Raw genomic sequence first — 24,608 nt, forward strand, 5'->3', positions numbered from 1 at the left:
ACATGATTCTTCCAAGGTGGCTGCCGTGAATCCAGTGGATTTGCTTTGCCAGCCAAGGAGAGGTTTGGTTTTTGGTCTCTGGTGCTTTGCCAGGAGGCCATTGAGAAGAATGCTTCCATCGCTGTTGGATCTCCCTCAGCATCAGTGCCTTCTTTCCCTGCTGCAGATAGGTGAAGGGACAAGTTGAGGAGCCGTGGAGTTCAGGCTTCATTGGCAAGCAAGATGGTGAAATGTGACAGCTGTCACTTCCATCTGCTGTGAGATGGGCCCAGCTGACCTCCGGAGATGGAGCAGGGCAGGCCCTGGGCCTCAAGAACTCTGTTTGCTGCCCTGTGACTCACCAGAGCTGGTCTGGAAGCTGCCCAGCATCCCTGTTACACTGGCAGAGAATTGGCACAGAATAACACAGGCTCTGGCAGCGACAACATGAAAGTGGCTCTTAATGAGATGGGGAGGCACTAAAGAAAGTTCAGAGCCAAAGGGCAGTGGGAAGAGAAGGAGTGCTCAGTCAGTTATACCCACCCCAAAATGATCTGTTAATCACTGCTGCCATTGTGAGGTTCACAATAAATCTGTGTCTGCCCTGGCCGCCCGCGTCTCATTATGCACAAACATGCAGATCAGGAATGTCAGCCTCAATAGTGATTTGTCGTGTGAGCTCGGCTGCAGCCGAGTGGGCTGGGACCTGCATGGTTAGCTGTCTTTGTGTTTTCTTTTTTGCTTTTTTTCTTCTTTTTTTTTCTTGGGGGGGGTATCAGTTTGCTTTTGGAAATGTTGGTTTGCTCTGTCCTGTGGGCAGTAAACTTGCTAATTTTCTCAGTGATTTGCGAATTCTGTGATGTTAACATTTTATACAAGGTGGGGAGGAAAGAAATATCTTTCATATGTGTCATTATTTAGTGATTGAGGTTTTGTTCATGTGGTTTTTTTCCCAGTCCTCCTCCATGTACAGTGTCATGCATATTACTGAGGCTAGGGCAACACCTACATGTATTTATGCAGCTGATATACAGTGCCTATTACTCAAACATTCCGGACTGCCTTGGCAATGCTAATTAATTTAAGCCCTGCAGCACCCCTTTGAGGCAACTTTTGTTGGTCCTGATAGATGCATGCATTGTAACTGCTCTTTGTTATTTATTTTTAATATAATTTCTATCCCAGAGGGGAAAGGGGAAAAAAAAAAAGGAATAACTCTTACTTTCATAGGTAGTTGACAGAATGTTAGATTTTAATCTCAGCAAAACAATGTATGAAGTAAACTGTGGATTTTATTGCAAGTCATGCCTCAGAGGTTCTCATTTTCTTTCAGAGCCTCAGTTCCTGAGCCAGGTGAACTTAAATATGTCCTTTTGTTTTTAAAAGTCTGTCTAGCTTGTGTGTGATTGCAAAATAAATTTTAATGTATTGTCTCCACTTAGACTAAAATCTGAGATGCGGTGAGGTAGGTAAATAACTTGACTAAGGTTATAGTTTTATTTATATTTATTCTTAAAGTTTTTGCATGATTAGGACTAGGAATGCCAATGACAAGTGCAAAAACGAGTCCCTCACATTACTAGTTGATTTTGAGTTTGTTTTCTTCAGATCTCTGCAGTCCCATATTGTATTAGCTAGGTCAAACAAGGGCAACCTGCTATTTCCTTCCTCTCCATGTGCAAACCAAAAATGTTTTTAAACATCAGCTCACACTTTTTTTGTGTGTGTATGCTCATTGTAAAATCTATTAAAGAAGCATTCAGCGTGTCTTCTCCAAATGCTTTATCCTCCTTTGTCTTTATGCTCCTTTCTGAACTCGATTCTGTTTCTCCACCTCTTTTGTCAACACTGAGCTCATTTACTGTATCTTTCTTACTCTTCCCACATCCGCTTTTGGTGCTCAGTCTTGAGTCTTATGTACTGATGAGGGCTACAGATGTGGTGGGCTCAAGTTGTATTCAAAGCACAGGCAAACCAGTCCTGATTTCTCCCTCCTACTGGAAAATTCTTAATTCCTTAATATTGTTATAGGGGCAGGTGTCTGCTATTGCCTAGAACATGATTTCACAATTATTTTGGGGCCAATCTGAGACCACACTGTCACCAAAGGAGGCAATCACCATTTTCTAGTATCTGCTCCTACCATCTCCTATCAAGTAGCTGTTTGAGTTGACAGATGACTAATTTTTTGTAACTGTAGGTGAGGAAACTGATCTGATTTGCAGCACAGACACATGAATACTAGTGCTTGTGCCAAGAAGCCGTGGGAAACATACTGCCAAGAGCAGGCAAAAGCATGACCACAAGTTTTGGTAGTGGTGCAGTCTCTGGGTTAAATTATCTTTTAATGGCACTCCAAGCTGTAGTTTCAAGGTGATCCCACATCTCAGCTCATTCACAGCTGTGACCCTTCTGCTTTGTGCTAGTACAAACATTTTCCCACATCTATGGTGAACCAGACTGGCCACCTGAGCCAAATGGGGAGAGGATTTCATTTTTTCTGTGTTTTTATTAGGCAATTTTTGGCATAAATTATCCTCCCAATTAACTGAACAAATGGCCCACTCTAAGGCTGACTTCCAATCAGTGCTTCTCACTATGCTTATTAATCTGGCCTCCTGTTCCCAGGTAGTGAAGACTGTGGTAGGGTAATGCTGCTTGGAAGGAGTTATACTTTATTCTTATGCTTTCCAAACTTCATGTTTATGCTTATTTCTGCTCTGACTGGCACTCAGTCCTCCATCTAGAAACCTCATCAGCCCTACAGCAAGCAGTGCTTTAAACGGGCCACAAAGCAGTATGTGTCCTAGACAAGCCCAGGTTGCTGGCACACATGGATTGGGCCAAAAAGAAGTTTGAAGTGCTCATAAATTCATTTGCTATGCAAATATGGGCTTGGTGGGTGTTCTCCCTTCCATGAGAATGGCTATTTTTTAAGCATTGCATTATAATCAGCTGTTTTGAAGTGGCCACAGCAACGTGTCTTCCCCAAGGTTAACGCTTTGTATTTATTTTTTCAGAGCAACTTTCACCTTCATTTTTAAACTAAAGTTAGTTTAGACAAAAAAACTTTAATGATTTTTTGTTTGTTTAGTTGAATATGAAAACCACCTCTCCTTTCTTCTGTTTCGGCAGTTAAATATTCTGGTTGACACTGGGAGCAGTAATTTTGCTGTAGCAGGTGTGCCTGATCCTGATGTCACCTCCTACTTCAATACAGAGCTGTAAGTACCTGTTCTGCACGCTGTGGTGGGATAGGATGTCTTTGAGATTCTGACTCCTCGATGCATAAGAAGATGATCAGGAAGTTCATGGAGCTTCCCTGACATCCCATTGAGAGTGGGTTTCTTCTTGAGAGGGTTTTCTTCCTGAACCAGAAGGTCAGCTGTCCCCAATGCAGAGTCCACCATTTGACACCACAAATGTTCCCATTGACAGCAAAATGATCTGGTGATGAAATGATGACAGCAAAACAGGTCTGGGCCCTGTGCTGATTAGAGCTGGGGAAAAAGGAAGATTATAGTGTAAGAATTATTTGCAAAATCACTCCAACTTCAACCAGTTTCTTGTCCAAACAGTCTTGGGAGGAATTACAAGTTTAAAATTACTTTCCTTTTGTTTAAAAACAATAACTAACACTAACTTTATCTAGTGCTTGATTTTTTATCTAAAACCAAAATTAATTAGTCAAAAACTAATTTGTTATTTAATTTGGACAAGGTCCTCAGTCACTGTTTGGGACAGGCCCAGTTGGGTGTTCATAAGATATGACTTGGAGATTTTAGTGCCTGTTACACACAAAATTCACTGTTTAACCAGAGCTGACATTGGCAGTCACAGCCAAGCACAGCTTTGTGTGAATAATTCACCCTCCTTTCATCTTTCCTTTTGGCCCTTCTCTAGTTTCAATTACTTCAGGTAAATTTCTACTAATCAGAGTGCTTTAGCTGACAATGTAGATAAAATTACTTGAAGGTCTGAGAGTCAGGAGAACATCAACATTATCTTTACCTCTTCGTGTGTTTTACCATAGGGTATTGCTTTTTTTTCTAATAAGATGCATTAGTGATGGAGGCAAAGCCAGTATTTCCATGCTGCCCAGTAGAATAACCTTACCTCCTGTCACATATTCAGCTGTTGGTAGAGATGCTTCACATAGGTTGAAAAGTCCAGAATTAGCACTTGAATGCTATTTCTGCACTACTGCAGAATTTTACTTGCTTGCTATCCCCTTCCATAGGTAGTGGCTGTAATTACAAGAAAACTGAATTGTAAGGAACTAAAAGCAGAAGTATTCTTCCTCCCTTTTCAGTGACATTACTTTGTCTGGACAGGCAAGGCCTCTCTTAAAAGAACCACACACCATTGCAAACAGCAGCAACAACAGAGGCTGTGTGTTGAGAATGCTATGAAATCACTTGAAGGTTACAGCCTCTTATCAGTTTTCTCTGTGTACATTGTGTTTTGAGAACTTTGATACAAAATTAATGATGAAACCTTGAAAATTAGGCCCTGCAGAGTTAAGGGTACTTTACCAAGTGATTTGAATTCAGTAATAGCAGCAAGCAATTGCGATAGCAGTTCCTAGTTTAGGTTGGATTGATGCAGAACTGGAATTTGCTCAGAATGAAGTGCAGCCATTAGCACACTTGAACCCAGCTACATCAGGCTTCTTTCCTTTCAGGTAGTTAAGGCATGTCAGCTGGGGCACATCTTGGCCCCGCTGTAATCAGTAAGGCATTTAAATACTGACTGAAAGAAAACTCTGTAGGCCATCTCTTACATATTGCCACTGAGGCAAGGGCTGTCACTGGAATGGATTAGCCACGGCTGATTCTTGCCAAGTCTTTTAAGCCTCTGAGGGTGGAGAATTCATGAACTCTGGGCAGGGTAGTGTGCTTCGCTCATGTGCTGTGTTCTCCTGTAGAGGAAATGTTTCCTCATACCCAAACTGTACTTAACAGTCTACTTAACTTAAAAGGATGTTAACCCTGACAAAGAAAGTTGCCTGTGTCATTTCTGTAGCCATCTTTCAAGTGGTTGTAAGCTGCTATGAATTCTTCTTTTAGCTTCATTTGCAAAACAAGCCAAGATCCTTAACTTCTCATAGGTCCTTTCTTGAGGTCCCTGACCTATTTGGCAGCCCTCTACCAGTCCATCTTCTGTAGTTCCACATCCCTGTTTAACTGGCTTCATACAGCTGGCTACAATATTCCAGTTGTGGTCTCACCAGTGCTGGCCAGAAAAAGATAATAAACTTGCTTAGATATATTGACTGTTGCCCTCCAAATACAGTCTGTTGTAGTTTGCTATATGCACAGTGCAAGTATACTGCTGGCTCTTATTCTGGTGTCTACCATCACCTGAGGTCCCTTTCTGTTGCTTCTCAGCCCATCCCAATGCATGGAGTTTTTTCACCTGAGCTGCAAAACTTTATGCTTCTCCTTGTTGAATGCTATGAGGTTTCTGTTGGTCTGGTCTTCCCATTTTTCAAGGTTGCCCTGGATTCAAGCTCTGCCATTCAGTACGCTCTTTAAGGTAGTGTTCTGTGAAAATCTGCTTGAGGGTGCAGTCGGACTATCATGTCAGTTCTTCACAAAAATTTTCCCCCCACTGATGTCATGCACTCTATATGTCATGAGCCTGACACTGAGCCATTGATCACTGACTCTTTTAGGCATGAAGGTATAGCCCATTTTCAGACACCCAGTAGTCTGTTCATCCAGCTCTACATCTTCAGCTTCCAAATGGGAATGCTGTGGGAGATGGTGTCAACAGTCTGACTAAAGTGAAGACGTGCTACAGCCCCTGCTCTCTCCTCATCTATGTAGCCAGTCATCTTGGTGTAGAGGGCACGAGTTGTTCAGACGTGGTATGACTGTGAAATTCCTTGCAGAGTTGCAGAGTCCCTTTTTACCTTCTTGTTTATTGTGTGTTTGGGAATGGATTCCAGCAAGTGATTTTCTGTAACTCTTCCTGAGCTGAGGTGAAGCCACTGGGCCTATAGGCTCATTGCTCATCTATTTTTGAGACTAGCCTTTTCCTGGCAATCAGATCACTTTCCCTGATTGTCAATGATTTTGCATAAATGGTAGGCAGGGGCCTTGCTTTTATGTCAGCCAGGTCTGTAAAATGACTCCAATGTAAACTTTACCCATGTGCAAGTGAAGCAAGTAGTTTGTGTGCAGTTTTCTTCCATTCTATGTAGGACACTTCAAAATTAAATAAAGACATTGTCTCTCATCTAATACTTATTTCTGTAGTTTTTCCTTTTCTCATCATAAAGTGCTTTCATATCAAAGTCATAAACTGCAAATTGAATGCAAGAGAAAAGAAGGGTTAGTAATTTGTTATATTAGTAAAATTACTGGGACTGAGTTAGAGGTAAATACTTATTAGAATATTGTGTTGGAGAAACATCATGATGAGTACGAATTTCCTGATTGCTAAAATCTTATTTTAATTTTTTTCAAATGATCAAAATATTAAATTAAATGCATGATTGATTTTGGACAGAAACTGGGGAGAGTGCATAGGAAAGGTATCATCTTTGTTTCAAGAGTCTTAAGGAACTTGGCATGTGTTTTGTTCAGGACAACCTTCCTTGAGCAATTTTGTAACCAATTTGTTTGATCATATTATATTTTCTTGTCATATAATTGCATTGTTTAATTATCTCAGGTTTTCCATACAAAACAAGCAGAGCTATTCTCATGAATTCATTAATGACTTGGGTTTTTGAGTGGCTCTTAAAAAATTCTGCTGTGAAAAGTTCTGTCATTGATGTTCATACTTCATAAGTCATCAAGGTATATAATGTTGTGAGAAATGGCCTCATAAATTGAAAAGAAAAAAAAAGTTATGGCATTTGTTTCTCATACTATTCAAAATAATAAGTAGTTTTTATTGAATATGCTACTAATGATAAAAGAGCTACTTAAACAAATTTATAAAGTGGTCTTCAGACTTAAAACTAAATCAGCCTTAGCATTGTAACAGCACATAAGAGAATGACATACCCGAACGGTCAGAATTCAGCATTAGTATCCAGTTTTATTTCAGTGTAAGTATCACTACCTCACAGTCTAAAGTTTAAAGAAAAACTGCTTAAGAGTTAGGTGGGATAAGAAAATTACAAGGAAAAAAATTGAGATTATGCAATAAATTATATACCTGCTGGCAAAAGTAAGCTTCTGCTTTACATTATGGCCCTGCAAGTTTGGTTGTGTACACTGCATATTTTATGGTTCAGGGTGAATTAGAAAGTCGTTCCGGAACCCCTTCAAATTAGAAGGGCTCCTTGGTTAAAAATCAGTAATTTATGTTGTGGAGTAGCCTGTAGACAACTAGGTTGGTTGCTCAGTATTCTTTTTCACTTTGTCTTAAAGTCATTGGCTCTGAATCATTTGTCTTGTGCCATCTATCTATCACTGGAGAGAATGAAAACATCTGTTCACATCTTTTGGTCAATTGCCATTTTCCATCCCTTCTTCACCATTGCTGGTTGTAAAGATTATTTGCTTCTTCAGGAAAAAAAAAAGCGCAGACAGGAAAACCTAAAGGCTTGTTTTATGCAGAGTGGCAATGGGAAAGCATGAAATGAAGAAGGAGTTGCATGTTTGGTGAGGTCAAAATTAAACAGTGCTTCATGCATAGTGGTTTTGTTGTTGCTCTTTTGAGCTTCCTTTAACTGTAGAATGACCAGAGAAATAATGTTTTGACTATGTTTTGTTCAGTGCTGTAGGCCGGTACTGAGGATTAACTACATATGGTAATGAACCCATTACTGGAGTTCTAAGCTGAGACTGGAGAGCCATTCAAGAGCTGAGAATTTTCTGTTGGCTGCTCTGGAGAGAAAACAGTAACTGCTAAGGAGAGGGTGAAGAGAGTGGTAGTACCACAGGACTATCTTCTGGTAGGCCTTTTTCCTGCAAAGGTACACCCTTGTGGTGTAACCCCCAAGCAACCAAACACCACAAACAAGTGATGTATAAAGCAATTGCTCACCACCTGCCAACCAATGTCCAGCCAGTCCCCTGGCAGCAGCAATCCCCTGGCCAACTCCCCTCAGTTTTATAGCTTTTTCATGTGATATCATATGGTATGGAATACCCTTTGACCAGTTTAAGTCAGCTCTCCTGGTTCTGAGCACTTCCAGCTCCTTGTGCCCACCTCCAGCCCCTTCACTGGCAGGACAGTGTATGAAGCTGAAAAACTGAAGTGTTCTTGGCTCTTTTCAGCAACAACTAAAACATCGATGCATTATCAACATCGTTTTTCTCCTAAAACCAGAGCCTAACGTCATACCATACACTATGAAGAAAATCAACTCTGTCCTATCTGAAACCAGGACAACTCCATCCCACTGAAAAAGCTGTATTTCTTATATTTGTTTCATAGCCAAAATGGCTTGTATGTGCTGTGCGTTTATTTTAAAACTTTCTGCCTGTGAATTAGAACAACTCTCTAGCTTTGACCTCTAAAGTCATTTTCTTCTTTCGGATCAGTGAGTTGGAAAAGCATGGGCTGATTACAGTCAATAAGATGTAGCAGGAAATGTTTTTGCAGAACAATATAATTACTGCCACAAGGACGATGTCAGATCCCTCCCACATTAGGAATTTTTCTCCTTGAAATAATTAATAAGGCTTCCTCTTCAGTGTGACATTTGTGTGCTTTACCAGTGAGATGAACATCCTCATACACATTTCTAGAGGAGTGGAAGCACAGAGGGGAGGAAGTGACTTGTTTGCCTTTGTGCAGAAGAATTCACCAACCGTACTGGGTGATGAGCCCAGTCCTTTTGTATCCTGTTCCAGAGCTCAATCCATGAGGCTATTAGCGCTCATGGAAGAACAGATATGTGCTGCTATTGTTGCTGGTCATGCAGAGTCAGTACGTGCAGACTGGCTTTGTGTTACTGTTCCAGTACTCACCTATCTTTCTAGTTTCAGATGCTTCTTCTGTTGCACAGCCAGACACTTTTCAACATGACCAGCCCTGTATTTTCCCTTCCTTTTCCATGTTCTCCCACAGGTTTCTCTTATGTTGCTAATTATTCAGACTCTGTTTTGATTTATAAGATGTACTGCCAGTATCACAGTAATGCTCTGAAGACCCTGACTGAGCAGAGATGTCCCTTTGTCTAAACGTCACAGAAAAGCAGAATTAGAAAGAACATTAAAACAGCAGTAGAAATGACCAGATACAGGTAGTAAGTGCAAGTGACTCTGGAATTTGTGCATTTTGAAATATAGTCAGTGGAGCCTATTTTCTCATTTATTTCTACTGTCTTGGATGTTACAAGCCACTGAGACCTGAAGTTCCCTGAAGGGCTAGGCATTGGAAATATCAAGAGCTACTTGGGATGGGGGAATGGTTTTAAACTAAGACAGGGGAGGTTTAGGTTAGATATTGGGAAGAAGTTTTTCACTCAGAGAGTGGTGACAGACTGGAACAGGCTGCCCAGAGAGGCTGTGGATGTCCCATCCCTGTAGGCATTCAAGGCCAGGCTGGATGTGGCTCTGGGCAGCCTGGTCTGGTGGTTGGTAGCCTTGCCCTCTGCAGGGGTGTTGAAACTACATGATTTTTGAGATTCTTTTCAACCCAGGCCATTATATCTTTCTGTGATTATAGCTTGGCCTTTTATTCCTCCATTAACTTGGAAGAGGATCACTTGCATGGGCATTTGGTGAAATTGCCCAACAATGTGTGTGTGCCCAAAAGGTGGGAGTATCTGTGTACCCATCTGAATGGTGTTCCCCATGGCAGGCAAAATTCTTCCATCTTTTTTCTGGCTGGCTCAGGTAAAGGTGGCTGTGGAGCCTTCCGTGGCAGCTTACGGGCCAGGAGAAGCACTCTCCAAGTCAGCTCTTGTCAGTGAGCTCTCATCTCTTGCACTGCAGTCAACGACTTCAAGGCTTCACGGCAGCTTCTGTCAGAGCAGCTGTTAGATTAAGGCTGGGTGGATAAAGCTGTCTGCGCTTGATAAATGACCTCCACTTTCTATTGTGTTACACGCATGTAATTTTTTTTAGATTTACTTTTAAAAAGGCTGTCAAGCTGAAAGTCTGCTCCGATGAAGTAAGCATGGTCATTTTTCTCCTTAGGAGGAGAAACTGCATGCCAAGGAATGGGACCAAAAATAGATTGTAAGGGATCTAGGTGTTCCTTATTTGCGATGCAGATGGAGGGTGATTGCTATGTTTATACTACTGGTTTTTGAAATGAAAAATTTCATGGTTTTTGTAATGTTTTTGCTAAGCTTTCTAACCAGGATTTATTTTCTTTGCTTCTTTGCTTTTGTTATCTTGGTCTAGAAGGAAATCCTCCCTTTCATTCTCCAAGTTAGTGAATCATTTGTTAGTTATATCCAGATCTACTAATTTCTTTATGGACAGGCCAGACTGCAGATTTAGATGTGTGTCTTACTGCTTAACTCACAGTAATATTCTCATTCATCCAAAATGGAATTTCAATAGTATCAATGAGATATTAGTCTACAGCTATCCGGTTATCTTGATATTTCAAGCTTTTTATTTCTTACCACTACTTAGTACGTTCCATCTCCAATTAAAAATTATTGCTCCTATTTTGATGGACCAGTCTGAGTCAGAGACACGTTGCACTATATGGCACAAAACCTTAGATTAAATTTAAAGAAATGGGAGAGGAAATTTGAATTATTTAAGGCTTCAGGCAGGGGCTCAAGGGTTTGTTTTTAATTATTATTATAATCGACTGTTACTTCCTTTAAAGTCCATCCCCCTTCTTCTGTGTGTATACGTGATTGACTTTACAGATTTTACTTTCTTTTTCCTATCTGTGAAAAATAAAGATTGGGCAGTGTTTTGGTGTCTTGGATTGTAAATAAGCAGCTCACACCTAATTGTATCTTTTCCTTTTAAAGGTCAAGTACGTACAAATCACAAGGGATCGAAGTTACAGTTAAGTATAGTCAAGGAAGCTGGACTGGAGTGCTGGGTACAGATGTCATTACTATCCCAAAGGGGATTGATGGCAGCTACACCATCAACATCGCTACCATTCTTGAATCGGAGAATTTCTTCTTACCAGGGGTTAAATGGCATGGAATTCTTGGTCTTGCTTATGACACCTTAGCCAAGGTAAGTAATCTTTTCCCCAGCTTTTATCTTTCACAGTGACAATAAATAGAAATGTAAATATTAAAGAGGACAGATGATGATCTGACAGCATGAGAGTCATCCCTTCCAATGACTCTTTCTTAAGGATCCTTCAGATTTGTTAAAATACAGAAAGAATAAATTGGGTTATGATGGTATCCCAGTTTCATATGTGGATTTAGGCTTTTCTAGTGATAAAGGTTCTAATTTTAACGCATCTGGAATAAACTTTTTAAGAGCTTGTAACACTGGAGGATAGGAGTAAAAGTTGTAAGGCTTCCTGTGTGTGTGCAGAAAGCATTTATTAGAGCTCTGATAATCTCCTTCAAGACTTGTCAGCAGACTGCTGAATCTTTTGTAAAAGCCCTTGGCAGTTCATTCTAAGACATTCCCCGTTCATCAAGTAAAAGCTGAGATAGAAAGTATATATGGGTAGTTTCAGAACAAATATTAGCTACCATGTTTTCATGAACATATAACCAAATACATCTTGTTCTTATGAGGTAAGAAATTCAGATAGAAGTTTAAATTAAAACCTAAAATGTATAAGCTTGTAATCTAAAACTGAAATTGTAATTGTTGTGCTACATAGTCATAGCTTTCAACCTACACAGAACTGTCTGAGAAATTCATAAACTGAGATGTATCCATTTAGAACAGATGATTCAGTACTGTCTGCCAACTCTGGAATTAAAATGCTTTATTCAGGAGCTGTGTGATCGTTCTATTGACTTTACCTCAGCTGCTGTCATACAGTGTCAACAGACAGACAAAGAAGAGCTGCTTCTAAGACTCTGCTTTTGGGCAAATAGCGTGTTCAGGATATTTAGTTTTCCCCTCTTCTGAAGACTTCAGTGTTGTTGGCTTCTGAGGCTGCACTATGTTTTGTTTAGTAAGAGCAGTTGGCACCTTGCAAGCTAATCAGTGGACCTGCCTGTCATCAGACGTAACTGCACAGAAATCTGAATTACAATGAAATTGTAGTACTTCAGTAACTGCAAAGGCAAGTATGGCATACAGTGTAGCAAAGAACTAGCTAGCAAATAATCAGTTGAACTTGAATATAAAGTTCTTTAGAAGAAAGAAGAGGAAATAAAGCCATCAAATCCAAAGTTCATTAGAATTAAATTATGTTTAAAAACCGCAATTCCACACTTTAAAATCTGTCCTTTTAACCATAGGAGATGGAAAGAGAAAGTCATGTTTGAGAATTCTAATAACTGAAATCTTTTTCCAGACAGAAAGTATTGATGAGAGCTTCTACCTGAAACTGAAATAAGTATTTGAGTTCCAAAACTGCAGTTGGAAAATACTCTCATGCCTTAGAGATTTCTTTGACAGTGCTAAAGATTAAAACTGCTTTAAAAAAAACAAAAGAAAAAGAGAAATGACAGGTGTTTTGGTTTTTTTTAATGATATATAATATCTAGGATTTTCATCACTTGGTTGTCAGAAATTCAGTTTACTTGCGAAAAGTAGTCTTGCTTAAATGACTTGCTCATTACTATAAGGAAACTTTGTAATTAATACTTCTGCAATTCTTTTTGTTTTTCTACACCTTCAAGCCTTCAAGTTCTGTGGAGACATTCTTTGATTCTCTTGTGAGGCAGGCAAAGATTCCCAACATTTTCTCCTTGCAGATGTGTGGTGCTGGACTGCCTGTTTCTGGAAGTGGTACCAACGGAGGTAGTCTTGTGGGTATCTGTCAATCTGAGAGGGAAGATGCATCTTTGTTAAATTCTCTCCCTTTTTTCTATGATTATTCTACTACCAAATTTAGTGGTTAAATGTATGAAATGTTTTATAATTTTTTGAGGTGAAGTTAAGCACTTAGGCAAAACTCAAGCGTCTTGTTATTTTTATTCTCTATTTTCTTTTAATCTCTTGAGTTTGAATAAACTTTTGCATTTCAAGTTTTAATTTTAATACAGAAAAAAAAATTGTGGTGTACCTCCTTACCAATTGTATTTCCTCAGGGAAGATTGTGCTACCTTTCTCAAGCTGAGTGGTCCTCTATTCAGCTATTAAGCCTGTTCAAACTCATCAAAATCTGAAAGTACTTTTTTATATGACGTGAAAAGGGGGAGAGGAATCAAGACTCTTTGTCTTTTTTGTAGACAGCATAGCAAAGGATAAAATCTGAGAACTGGATTTTCCCCTTGTTGTTGATCAGGGAAGTTTTGGCATCCATTTTAGTTGTTCAAAGTACTGGATATTGTTTTGATTTGGATATGGATAATGGTACTGGATAATGATTTGGAATAACTCTTTCTGAGATATGCTGAAATAAGCATATCAGCACAGGAGTTAATTGTAAATAATCTGCTGTAAATTCACATACTACTGTAAATGTTAACATATTTGAGATAGATAAGGCCTAAGAGAACTTACGTTAGTAGAGTTCAAAGTGTGATGGTCTAGTATGCTGTCACAAGCTTTAAAGGAAGTCTTGACAAAAGCTAATGGTGATAGCAATTACATGATGATCGTATTCCCTCTTTTATGTGAATGAATTGTGGTTAAGCAGTATTAAAGCTATTTTGATAAAGTGAATTTATGATATGCAGGTTTACTATTTTATCCTGGTTTTGAACATTGCCTAGATTAAACAACTGAAGGCATGGTTTGGATCTGGAACATAGATGTTTCATAAGAAAATCAGTGTGAATTTGTAGCAGGTGCTGGAAATTTGCCCCATTATAGGATTTTTTTGGTGTACTGAAGCAGTATCTTCTTAATTTAAATGTTTCGAATTGCTTTATTATTGATAAAGATTTGATAGCAAAATACAGGAAAAGGTGCTAAATTAAAATTTTGATGCCCTCTGTATCACAGTGAAGTGTTCCCCTTTTTCCTGTACTTACTCCAAAGGTAAACACCTGTCATTCTAAAGCATGTGAATTTCTTTCTCTTTTCACTCAGGTTCTAGGTGGCATTGAACCAAGTCTCTACAAGGGTAATATATGGTACACACCTATCAAAGAGGAGTGGTATTATCAGGTTGAAATTCTCAAGCTGGAGGTTGGAGGACAGAATCTTGAATTGGATTGCAGAGAGGTATTTGCAGTAATTTGTTTCTGTCTATACAAAACGTGTTTGTTTAAAAGAAAAAGCATCTAAATGATTGTTTTTGTCCTTGCAAGCTCCTCTTAGAATTAAGACTGCATAGTAACTTTGAAGGGAAATGAACAAACCATGTGAAATGTATGTATATGATAAAATATATCTTTGGCATGTACATGATAAAAGTGCTTCAAAGTGAAGTTCAGAGTTGTTGATAGTACTTGCAGTAAATAAAGGACCAAGTTATAATTATTTTGTCAACAGTTCACCGAAAATAAAGCTGCTGTGGTTTGGAAGAGCTGAATCCCTTAACTAGTTTCAGATGTACTGAAGATGTCTAAAAACAGAAGATAGTGCACTGATTTAAGAAGACTTTCTATAATACTCTGTAAAATCAAACCAAAGGATTTTTAAAACAGTTCTGGTCAAATAGAGAAAAGAGAATATTTTGCAATGAACTCTGGAGATATCTAAGCACATAATTCATGATGGCAGTTGGCAGGTATTTTCTGTGGAAGCTTCCCAGACTGCCTAGTCTCGTGCTTCTTATTTATTTTTGAAGTTCACTTTTCATAGAATCACAGAATGGGTAAGGTTGAAAGGGGTCTCTGGAGGTCATCTGCTCCAACCTCCTGCTCAAGCAGTGCCACCTAGAGCAGGTGTTCAGATGGCTTTTGAAGATCACAGAATCTTGGATTATCCTGAGTTGGGAGGGAGCCATAGGGACCATTGGGTCCAACTCCTGTCTCCGCACAGGACAGTCCAAAAATCAAACCATTATTTCTGAGAGCGCTGTCCAGATGTTTCTTGAATTCTGAGAAGGGAAATCTTCAAGGAAGGAGATTCCACAGCTCTCTAGGCAACCTGTTCCTTTGCTCCACCACATGCTCAGTAAAGAAGCCTGATGTTCAGATTGAACTTTTTGTATTCCAGTTTGTGTCCATTGCCCATCTTCCCTTTATGGCTTTATCCTGTGGTATTCTGCTGAGCAGACCCCTGAAGAGGCTAGAATATTCTCTCCTGAAGTCCAGGTTTGTGAGTTTGCTGGGTGCCCTACCCACAGTCTTAAGGATGGTAAACTCCATCATCTCATGCTCTCGGTGGCCAAGACTGCCCACATTCCTTGTCAGTCCCTCCTTGTTGGTGATAACGAGGTCCAGCGGAGAGCCTCTCTCAAAAAGCTCCTCTATCAATTGGAGAAGGAAGTTTTCACCAATGCAGTCCAGGAAACTTCTAGATTGTTTATGCACTGCTTTGTTGTCCCTCCAGCAGATACTGGGGTGATAGATGTTCACAATCAGAACTAGGGCTTGCGAATGAAAGGCTGCTCCTATCTGGCCATAGAGAACCTCATCCTCTTATTCTTCTTGATCAGATGGCCTGTAGCAGACCCTCACTATAATGTCACCTCTGCTTGCCTTCCCTTTAATCCTGTTCTGCAAGGATAAGCATCTCTCTAACTCATCGTTTTTACTCCCCACATTTTATATGTTAGTGTACAGGCACTTAAGAAGGGCACCCAAACATTTTGAGTCCCTAGAAAATGGTTTTGAGAATTTCTCCATAATGTGGCCTTGTTGGCATTTCCTCATTTTGCCTGCAAGTGCTGGAGGGGACCTCTCTCAAGACCCAATTGTTGACTTTGTGATCCCTCCTTATCATATCACTCCATGTCACTTGTTCAGCAGTCCTATGCATCACTCCTTTACTGGGCTTCTGGTTACTTCCTCCCTATCCTGCTCCTTCCTAATTTAAAACCCTCTTTACAAGGTCAGCCTGGCAAAAATGTGTTTGCCCTGCTAGGGTGCATCCTATCTCTCCCAAACAGATGCTGATTCTCAAAGTCCCATGGTCAAAGAAATGAAAACCAAATTTTGTTCACTTCAGCCTTGCCATTTATTATTCCTCAAGGTTATGTTTTCTGCTCTTATTAGAAATCATTTTCTGCTGTCTCTGGATCAGTCTAATGAGACTGTGTTGTTGGATTTTTTGTTCCAAAGCTGTTTTATGTTTTTCTGGAGGATATGTGTGTATGTGTGTTTCATTTGGTTCTTGCTGTTGCTTGTTGCTATTCATGTTTTGATTTTAGTTCTATGATTTTCATGCCCTGTTTTCATTAGACACCCTGTCTTATCCGTCACTTGTCCTCTTCATTGGCAATGAGTAGAATGTGATAATTCTGAAGTTTTTATAGTTCATACATATTAAATGAAATTAACAATAAAAAGATTATGAGCATAAACATATTGCCATACAAAATACGAAAGTCATATTTCTGTAGAAAGTATTTTAAATGAATCATGCCATCCTCAATCTACTTAATAAGCAGAACAAGGTCTATTCAAATGCCTCCCTATTATATTGTTAGCAATGCAGAACTGCTGAGCCTCTAACAAGAATGTTTGTGTTTGCTTTTCTTTCCAGTCTTAAAAAACAGTCGACGTGTTTTGAAGAGGAGGCCTTGTACTGACTCTTTTATACATACTGTTTCCAAAAAACAACTCACTTAAAAATCTAGTAGTGTTATGAAAGTTTCCTGTTATTGTCACTCTTCTGAGCCATGGTTTGCTTTCACCTTGGACGTATCAGCATAGTGTACTAGTCAGTATTACAAAAGGCATAATGTCTTTCTTGATTTAAAGATATCTCCCAGCAAAACTTTAGGAGAAGAGTAGTAGGTGAAGGCTAGAATGATAAAAAGTTAACTAATTATGAGTTTGCTGAGAACACATAATTCTTTGTATGTGTTGATGAACTATGTGCCCTCTCGTCTCCTAATTGTTCTCTAGGAAGTAGAACATTTCTTGTAATAGTCACTAGGGACTACTCTTTTCCTTGAAAGGAAAAAGCTGTCCCTCTCACTTGAGTGCTCGGAATCTGTCCAGTATTGCACTGCAGCTGTGTCCGTGCTGCTGGCAGAACAGGGCTGAGAAGGCAGGGAGCTGCCACTTGTAATCTGTTAAATATTAACCAGCAAGATGAGAAGGCAAGAAGTTACTGCATGCTGAGTGTACACTGTACACCGCATGGAAATCCATAAGAAAGGAATTCTACATGTTTTTATGCTAGTGGTTGGCCCTCTTAGTTGTGCCTCCCACCTACTTATTTCCAAGGGTGGCTCTCAGGGTTGCTGACCATTGCATATTTATGGTGCAAATATGCTAAAAAGCATTTCTGAATGCCTTAATATTTTTCTCCCCTCTTCAGAAATGTTCCTGAGTGTAGGATAAGTGGCAGGTGGTGCCTACCAGTGCTCTTCCTATTTGATTTTTTTTTCAGCGCTGTTTGGCAGCAATTTGTATTTAGAAGCCAATGTATTTGGAATTTAATTCCCGTATGATCTTTTCCTGAAAAGCTTATAGTGTGTGTTTCCTTGTGTCTTTTGATTATGCCATAGACACATCACTCTTCAGTTATATTGATCCTGCTGCCTTAGCTGGTACTTTCCATAGCTGGGAAGTAATTAATGCCAATGACTGCCACTGTTGCATGCCTTGCTTTTAGCAATTAATCGTAGTTTTTAAAGGATCCACAGATTTTGAAGAGGCAAGATTGAAATTTTCAGACTTCTTTGTAGATGCTTTTGCATGTGTTCTTGTGGTTTTCCTAAGATGAGAAAGAAGGGTGTGCATTTGGCTTCCGTACTCTTGAGTCAGTACCAAACATGACATGTAAAGAGGACATGTTCTCTGATAATTTTCAAGTGAGAAACAACAGTCATTAAAAGCAAGCTCCTATATGACATTTAAACTAGAGTGAGTACTTTGCATTATTGCAGAGACCTCAATGCAGGGATTAGACATACACGCAGGCTGCTTCAGTGTGCTTACCCTGTGTCAGTGCTAACCATGAAGGCACTTTAGCCATTCTATGATTCAGTGACTGCTGAAAAGTATGACATACAGGCTAATGAAGTCAGCAATCAAAAAGGAACAACCTTGTCATTGCTATGAAACAGTTTAATCTGCATTTCATGAACTAAAGTGTGTAATTTATCTCCTTTTTCCTCCTTTCTAGTACAATGCTGATAAAGCAATAGTAGACAGTGGGACCACCCTCCTCCGTCTCCCCCAGAAAGTCTTCACTGCTGTTGTGCAAGCGATAGCTCGCACATCCCTGGTAAGCTAATGCCATTAATTTTGCTTTAAATGTTAAATTCATGTTAAATAACCATTTGATCTTTGAAAGGAGTGTCATCTTCTTTGTCTGCCTTGTTAGTCATAGGGTCTTTGACTTGAGGGGAGCAGAATCTTTCCTGGTGTTCTTCTGTTAAGAAAGTATAGATGGATTCGATGGAAACAGAAAAGGGAAAGGAAGACGAGAGAACAGGAAGGGAGGTGGGAAAAATGAGGTCTAAATCCAGACAGAAGGTGCGTATGTGAAAATGCGCCAGAAATAGTGTGAAGACTGAGTATTTTGCTCTAAGCAATTCAAAAATATGGACTTAATTCAATACTTTTCTATTGAAGGTATTAAGAGTCCAAAAGTCCTTTCATTCAAAACAGAGCGTTTGTAAAGGAGAAGAGCCTGCGACTACAAGCAGTTACTTTCCAAATATAAGGTTGATTGTTGCATAGAATGGATGCAATTCATCAGGATTATTCATATCAAAAAAGATGCTTTTGAATGTCATTATTTAATTATGTTTTAAAGCATCTTTCTTTAGAAATACAGTAGGCTTTAGAAGTAGGGCAGGGACATAGTGGGTTTGTCTGAATGTAGAGTAACTGAAGTGACATTTTTTAGTGAACAAAAGCTATTCATAAGTTTTGGTTGAATACAGTGAACAACATTGAGGAGGTTAAAGCAAAGGAATAAATTCCAGATATTTTGATGTGAACAAATTTAATATTTTTGTTGTGGCTTCAGGAAGAGATAGTGGTAGGAAGTGCAAATCACAGGAAATGTAATAAGTAAGCTATTGGCCCGCTGTCCGACAGGCAACATACTTACCTGTATCCTTGTAGTTCAAGACTGATACCCTTTTCCTGACTGAAAGCAGAGATTTGGCATGAAGAGTCTATTTACTGCCTATAGTTGTCTGGTATGTGAAATAAATATACAAATTATCTTACAGAGCTCAGTTTCCCTGGTTTAAAGTGCTTAAATATTGACTGTAACAATTGCAGCTGATGGGGGGGGAAGGGAATTGAAAGAAGTGTACCCTAGAGCTTGTGTAACATGGGCATGGCATCCTCTTGGGGAGTGGGTCATAACACTCCATACTCTTCCCTGATGTGAGTCAGGAGGACGTTCAAACAAGGGCTTTCCACATGCCAAGTAAGCAGCCAGATCAATAAGATATTAGAAGGGAACCACTTGCTCAGTTTGCCTAATGATTTTTGTTCTTCCTATTAAAAATGCATAAGCAAACTCTTCTCTTCCAGGGTTTCTTTTTAATTTCAAGGGCCTTGTTGTTGTATCCCTTTATTTCTACACACACCAGAAGTTATTTGCACAGCTCTAAACAAAGGAGATAGTCTATTAAATAAGAAAGTAGTTAACAAGATGTAAGGATTAGTTTCTCGAGTTGTCAGAGTTATTTTAGTAAAATGGATGCTTGCAGCAGTTGTACCAACGGCATGACAACTTCACTTTGTGCTCTGTGCTTCTGACAAGCTACTTATCACAGAAACATAAAACCAACTGCTGTAGTCAGATACCTCTGACCACAGGTGCAGAAGGTTAACGAGTTCCTGCTTGTTACCAGCTTCCCAGCATGACATTATTGCCCCCTCAGGTATATTGGCATGACTGCTTACGTACCATTCCTTTATTCAACTCCGTTAAAAAAAAAATCAAGTCTGTAGCTTTCTGCTCTTTAATGGTGTAGATAGTTTTTTAAAATGCCCTTATTTGGTCTGAAGTCTTTTAGGGGGCAGTTATAGATGCGGTTTGATTTGGAAGGTCTGAAGAGTTTGGCATATGAGCAGAGGTGAGTTGCAGGGAAGGCACAGCTACTGTACCTCACAAAGTTAGAACAGCATGTCTCCCCACATCATCAAAGTAATGCAAAGTTAGTAAGCTGGAGAAGGGAAAGCTCAAGTAAACCTAAAATCTTTATTTTAAAAACCTTTTAGGTATCATAAAACCAAATGCCTCCTGATGCATTTGTTCAGCATACAGAAGGCAAAGGAAATACAATATAATAAGAAGCCTCACTGGAAAATCAAAGTAGGCACTTAAAATAGAGCACTTGATGGATTTTGTCTGTCCAGTCTGGGTGCTGCCTGGGAGCTCTTCTCAGATAACAAGCTCTGCTTTGCAATAGAAAATGGAGAGAGTGCTATGTTTTCAGCAGGTCTGACATGGGACTGCTGTGAGAGGTAGAGCATTTCGGTTCCATACCAAAAAATTGACTTAAGCATGCATTGAGAGTTAAGTGTAAAAGCTGGCTGTGTCTGTAAGTCTCATGCTGTGTTTGTATGAATGTACATTTGCTGGCAGAGATGAGCACTTGGAAATACAATGTCTCTAATACAGCCTTAATTATTTCATTGGCAAGAAGGTGGGTATGTGTGAATACTTGTCACCTGTAAAATGCCACATTAATAATGCATGAGCTGATATTTGCAAAATAATCAATATCGCAGATAATTATAAATGAGTGGGGTAGGGAGGCTGGATTCCATCTTTTGCACCTGTACGAAATAATTTGGCTGTACAGCAGTGTAATAAGATATGGGCTTGTATTCTGCTTCATTGTGGAGTCAGAGCCAACACGAAGCACTGCATGCAAATAATGTTTTCCTCTGATCTGGCAGCACATCAAATTTGTTTGCTTCGGGGAGCAAGAACTTCAGGCAACATTGTTATCTTAGGTGAAGAAGCTCTGGAAGGGTTTAATTTTCACTTTGTTTGTGTCATGGCTATATTAAGAAACACTGCTAATCAACTTTTATTTCAAAATCACATCAAGTCATACTGGTGGTGAGTGACAGAGCAGCAAGAGAGATAGAGATGTGTTTCTTTTCATTGATTAGCAGACCTTGAGTCCTTTGGATGCTAGGAGATTTTGGCATACCCAGTTGGCTTCCAAACCCTGAAGCTGATTAAAAAACTGTGTGAGAAAGAAAAGCAATTCCATTAAATATTCGTGTAGCTTGTACTTACTTTGTGTTTTTAAAAATGATGTATTTATTTTAGTTGTTAGCATTGGGTCATAGCTATCAAAATGTATGTAATCTGTATGTATCACTCTTTTTTTTTTTTTTTTCATAGATACAAGAATTCTCTTCTGGCTTCTGGTCTGGTTCACAACTTGCATGCTGGGATAAAACTGAAAGACCCTGGTCCTTATTTCCCAAACTCTCTATTTACATGAGGGATGAAAACTCTAGCAGGTCATTTCGGATCTCTATCCTACCGCAGGTCTCAGTTTTCTTTGTTTATTCAGTGATGCTTGTATTTTTACTATTATAAGGCATGTGCTCTTTAAAAATGGGAGCTATTTTTAATGGTAATAGAAAATTGGCTTATCACATGCAAGGGAATTTTCTTTAATGACATTTTTAAAGATCAGTTTTTAAGTAGGAAAAATAACAAAGAAACTTGTGTATTAGAAGAAACTCCAACTCCCAAAGCCAAATACAAAGGTTTCCCTCAGAGTGCAGCCCATGTAGTTGGAAATGATTTTTTTCAAATTGTTAGGAAAATAAGCAGGTTTTGTTTTGTTTTCTGGAGCATTAGCCTTATTATATATCAATACAGTGTTCCTATTCATTTTGATCTTCTAATTTTGGGAGAAGGAAATTGATTTGTTTTTCATGGCATTCTAAATTGGAGCACTTCTCCTGAAAATGATACTCTTGGCGAGGAGCCTGTGTGATCTCTTCACCAGTTCATATAACTTGGTTGGTTTATCTTTTATTCATATTCCATTCTAGCTTTTAGAAAATAGTGTTGTGCCACTTTTATTTCTGCTCTCTAGCTTTTTTTACCCCAGTGCAGATTGCAATATAGGCCAGTATCTTCTAACATTACTAATACAATCTTTTACCTCAGGGAATGGTCAGAAGCGTAGAAGAGAATGAATTTTTAAGTACATTTTAACTGGAAATATAGTGAAGCCTCATGATAAGCTTTTTCTTTATTGATCATGTAGTATGTCAATCTTTCATCTTCCCCCAGGAGAAAAGAGATAAAATGTGGCTTGAATTTATGAATCTAGAACTTTGAGCTAACACTGAATGCTTTCTGGATCAATTTTATCCTGATATTTTTGTTTTAAATAATTTTTTTTCTTTAATTTGGATTTATGTTCCAAATTCTTTCTTACGTATCCTCCCCATGTGGAACATACAGTAAAAAGTGGGTTTTGTGAACTTGCAGGCTCTCTGCACGTAGTGAATGATTTTGTTCAAGTTTAAACTTAGGCTCCCAAGAGCTTTTACATGCATGTAAGCTTTGATCAGATTTAAATGTACAGAAGTCTGTTTGCTGCTATTCACTTTTGACTTTCAGTGGAATTTGAGTGTTTGATTCTAGAAATCTGAAAACAATCTTGTAAATACTCTGTGATGTTCCTTCCTACACTCTTTCTTATTTTTTCTTTCTTATTTTAATAGCTTTACATTCAACCCATCCTTGGGATAGGAGAGAACCTGCAGTGCTACCGATTTGGGATCTCTTCCTCCACGAATGCCTTGGTTATTGGTGCTACGGTCATGGAAGGCTTCTATGTAATCTTTGACAGAGCTCAGAGAAGAGTGGGCTTTGCAGTGAGTCCATGTGCAGGTAAGAATGATATTTTGTGCAGGACTGGTGAGTGAGGAAACAATTGCTACTCTCAAAATAGACCTTTGTCCTTTACATAATGGGGAAAGGTGTGAAAGTGTGGTTAACAGTAAAGTATGCTTTTTAGCAACCCCAAAGTATTCAGACTTCAGGGAGAGTAAAAAAAAGAAGGTCCTTTGGTATGAAATAAATCAGCGTCAATTTGGATATCTTAGCTGCATTCTTCCAGCTGAGAGAGGATCTTCTTACTGAGACACCCGTCTGTGCATGCAGCTTCCCCAACACAGATCAGTCCCTGTTTTTAATGCAGCTTCATTTGTGCAGTCCTGTTTCAATTTGCAGATAAATTGATTCTTTACTTGACTATGCAGTGAAGTACCTTACTCATGTTTTTCTCTAAATACAAATTGTGCCTTTACAGCCTTTCAGAAATACTCAAAGCAAAGATGAAAATGGTACTCAAATTAAGATTTGTGATGTTTGTGTTGGTTCTAAATACGTTGTTTGCTCAGAGTGAGTAGAAAGCCATTGAAGTTTTCATTAGCTGCTGAGTAAATGTGAAGAAAAGAGCTAATCATTTTTGGCAGATTTCGCAGTGCTGGTTGACTTTCTTGTTGTTTCGTGTTATTTTTTTTTAATCTTATCTTACCAGAGGTAGCTAAAAACAATTACAATTTTGACGTTTCCTCCCACTGCTGATGAGACATTGCTTTGGCACCACATGAACATGAAAGTGGGAGAAGAAGAAAAGGCTGTGTACACATATGCAAATGTCTGTCCGAAATACAAGTGGTTTATGCCTTGAAAAACATAGCATCTGTGATTTGCATGGAAAAAGGAGTATTGACTGACACTGCCACTTTAATCCCCATTATTTATGTTAGAGATGTAAGGGCAGTAAGTACTTGAGTGCTTAGTGCAACCAGGTAATTGAGGAAAAAAAGAGACTAGCTGAGTTGTAGATTCAGGGTATTCTAAAAGCTTTATAAAATTATTTATTTATTTTAATTTCTATCTTGTTAGTGGGTTCAAAATTGTTGTCTTTGAGCTTGCAAGAAAAAAATTCTGGATACTTGATACAGGCTGCTTAGTGAAGAACTCTGTGAGATACCCTACAGTGATGAAAGACACATTTTGAATGCGTCTGGAAGGAGAGTGTAACTACACAAATATTGCTGGGCAGGTTTTTCTGCTTGTCATTCCTCCATTTTCTTCCTAACTGCAATTTATCAAGCCTAGAAGTGCCTCAGTTCCTGCCATGCTGCAGCCATTAATGGAAAAAGGAAGGGGCATTTTGACTTAACGCTGTGACCAACATCAGGTTGGCAAGGCAAGCCAGCTGGTGTTCATAAGGGCTGCTTTCGCAGCACCTCTTGTGTAGAGAAAAAGAATCTGGGAACCATAGTAACACTTTCACATTAATGTTGCTACACAGTAGCATGGAGTTTGGTCACTGCAGTTAATTCTGCTAAACTCTCTAGAGTAGAACTGAGCTTTCTGACTAGAAATGAAATCCAAATCTGCATGAGCATGGACATATGATGGTCCCCAGTAGGTGTTAGAATGCACTTAATTCTTGTTTCTTTGTCCATGTTTCATGCGCATGTCTAACATAGCATCATGGGAACCTGATGCTTCTTGAAGAATCAGATGATGCAAACCACTGACTGAGACAAGATATACTGA

At 39.1% G+C, this 24,608-nt stretch overlaps 1 protein-coding gene across 1 annotated transcript in view; it reads left to right on the forward strand.

Moving 5' to 3' along the window:
• The first annotated feature begins 613 nt into the window (after positions 1–613).
• Positions 614–24,608, forward strand: part of BACE2 (beta-secretase 2) — a 31,340-nt gene continuing 7,345 nt past the window's right edge. The window contains exons 1-8 of the mRNA XM_019611999.1: positions 614–692; positions 3,074–3,203; positions 10,889–11,105; positions 12,689–12,817; positions 14,046–14,180; positions 18,204–18,305; positions 21,408–21,557; positions 22,754–22,922. Coding sequence (XP_019467544.1) covers positions 614–692; positions 3,074–3,203; positions 10,889–11,105; positions 12,689–12,817; positions 14,046–14,180; positions 18,204–18,305; positions 21,408–21,557; positions 22,754–22,922 — 1,111 coding nt within the window. The remainder of the gene's footprint in view (positions 693–3,073; positions 3,204–10,888; positions 11,106–12,688; positions 12,818–14,045; positions 14,181–18,203; positions 18,306–21,407; positions 21,558–22,753; positions 22,923–24,608) is intronic.

Source organism: Meleagris gallopavo, chromosome 1, assembly GCF_000146605.3.
Source record: "Meleagris gallopavo isolate NT-WF06-2002-E0010 breed Aviagen turkey brand Nicholas breeding stock chromosome 1, Turkey_5.1, whole genome shotgun sequence".
NCBI lineage: Eukaryota > Metazoa > Chordata > Aves > Galliformes > Phasianidae > Meleagris > Meleagris gallopavo.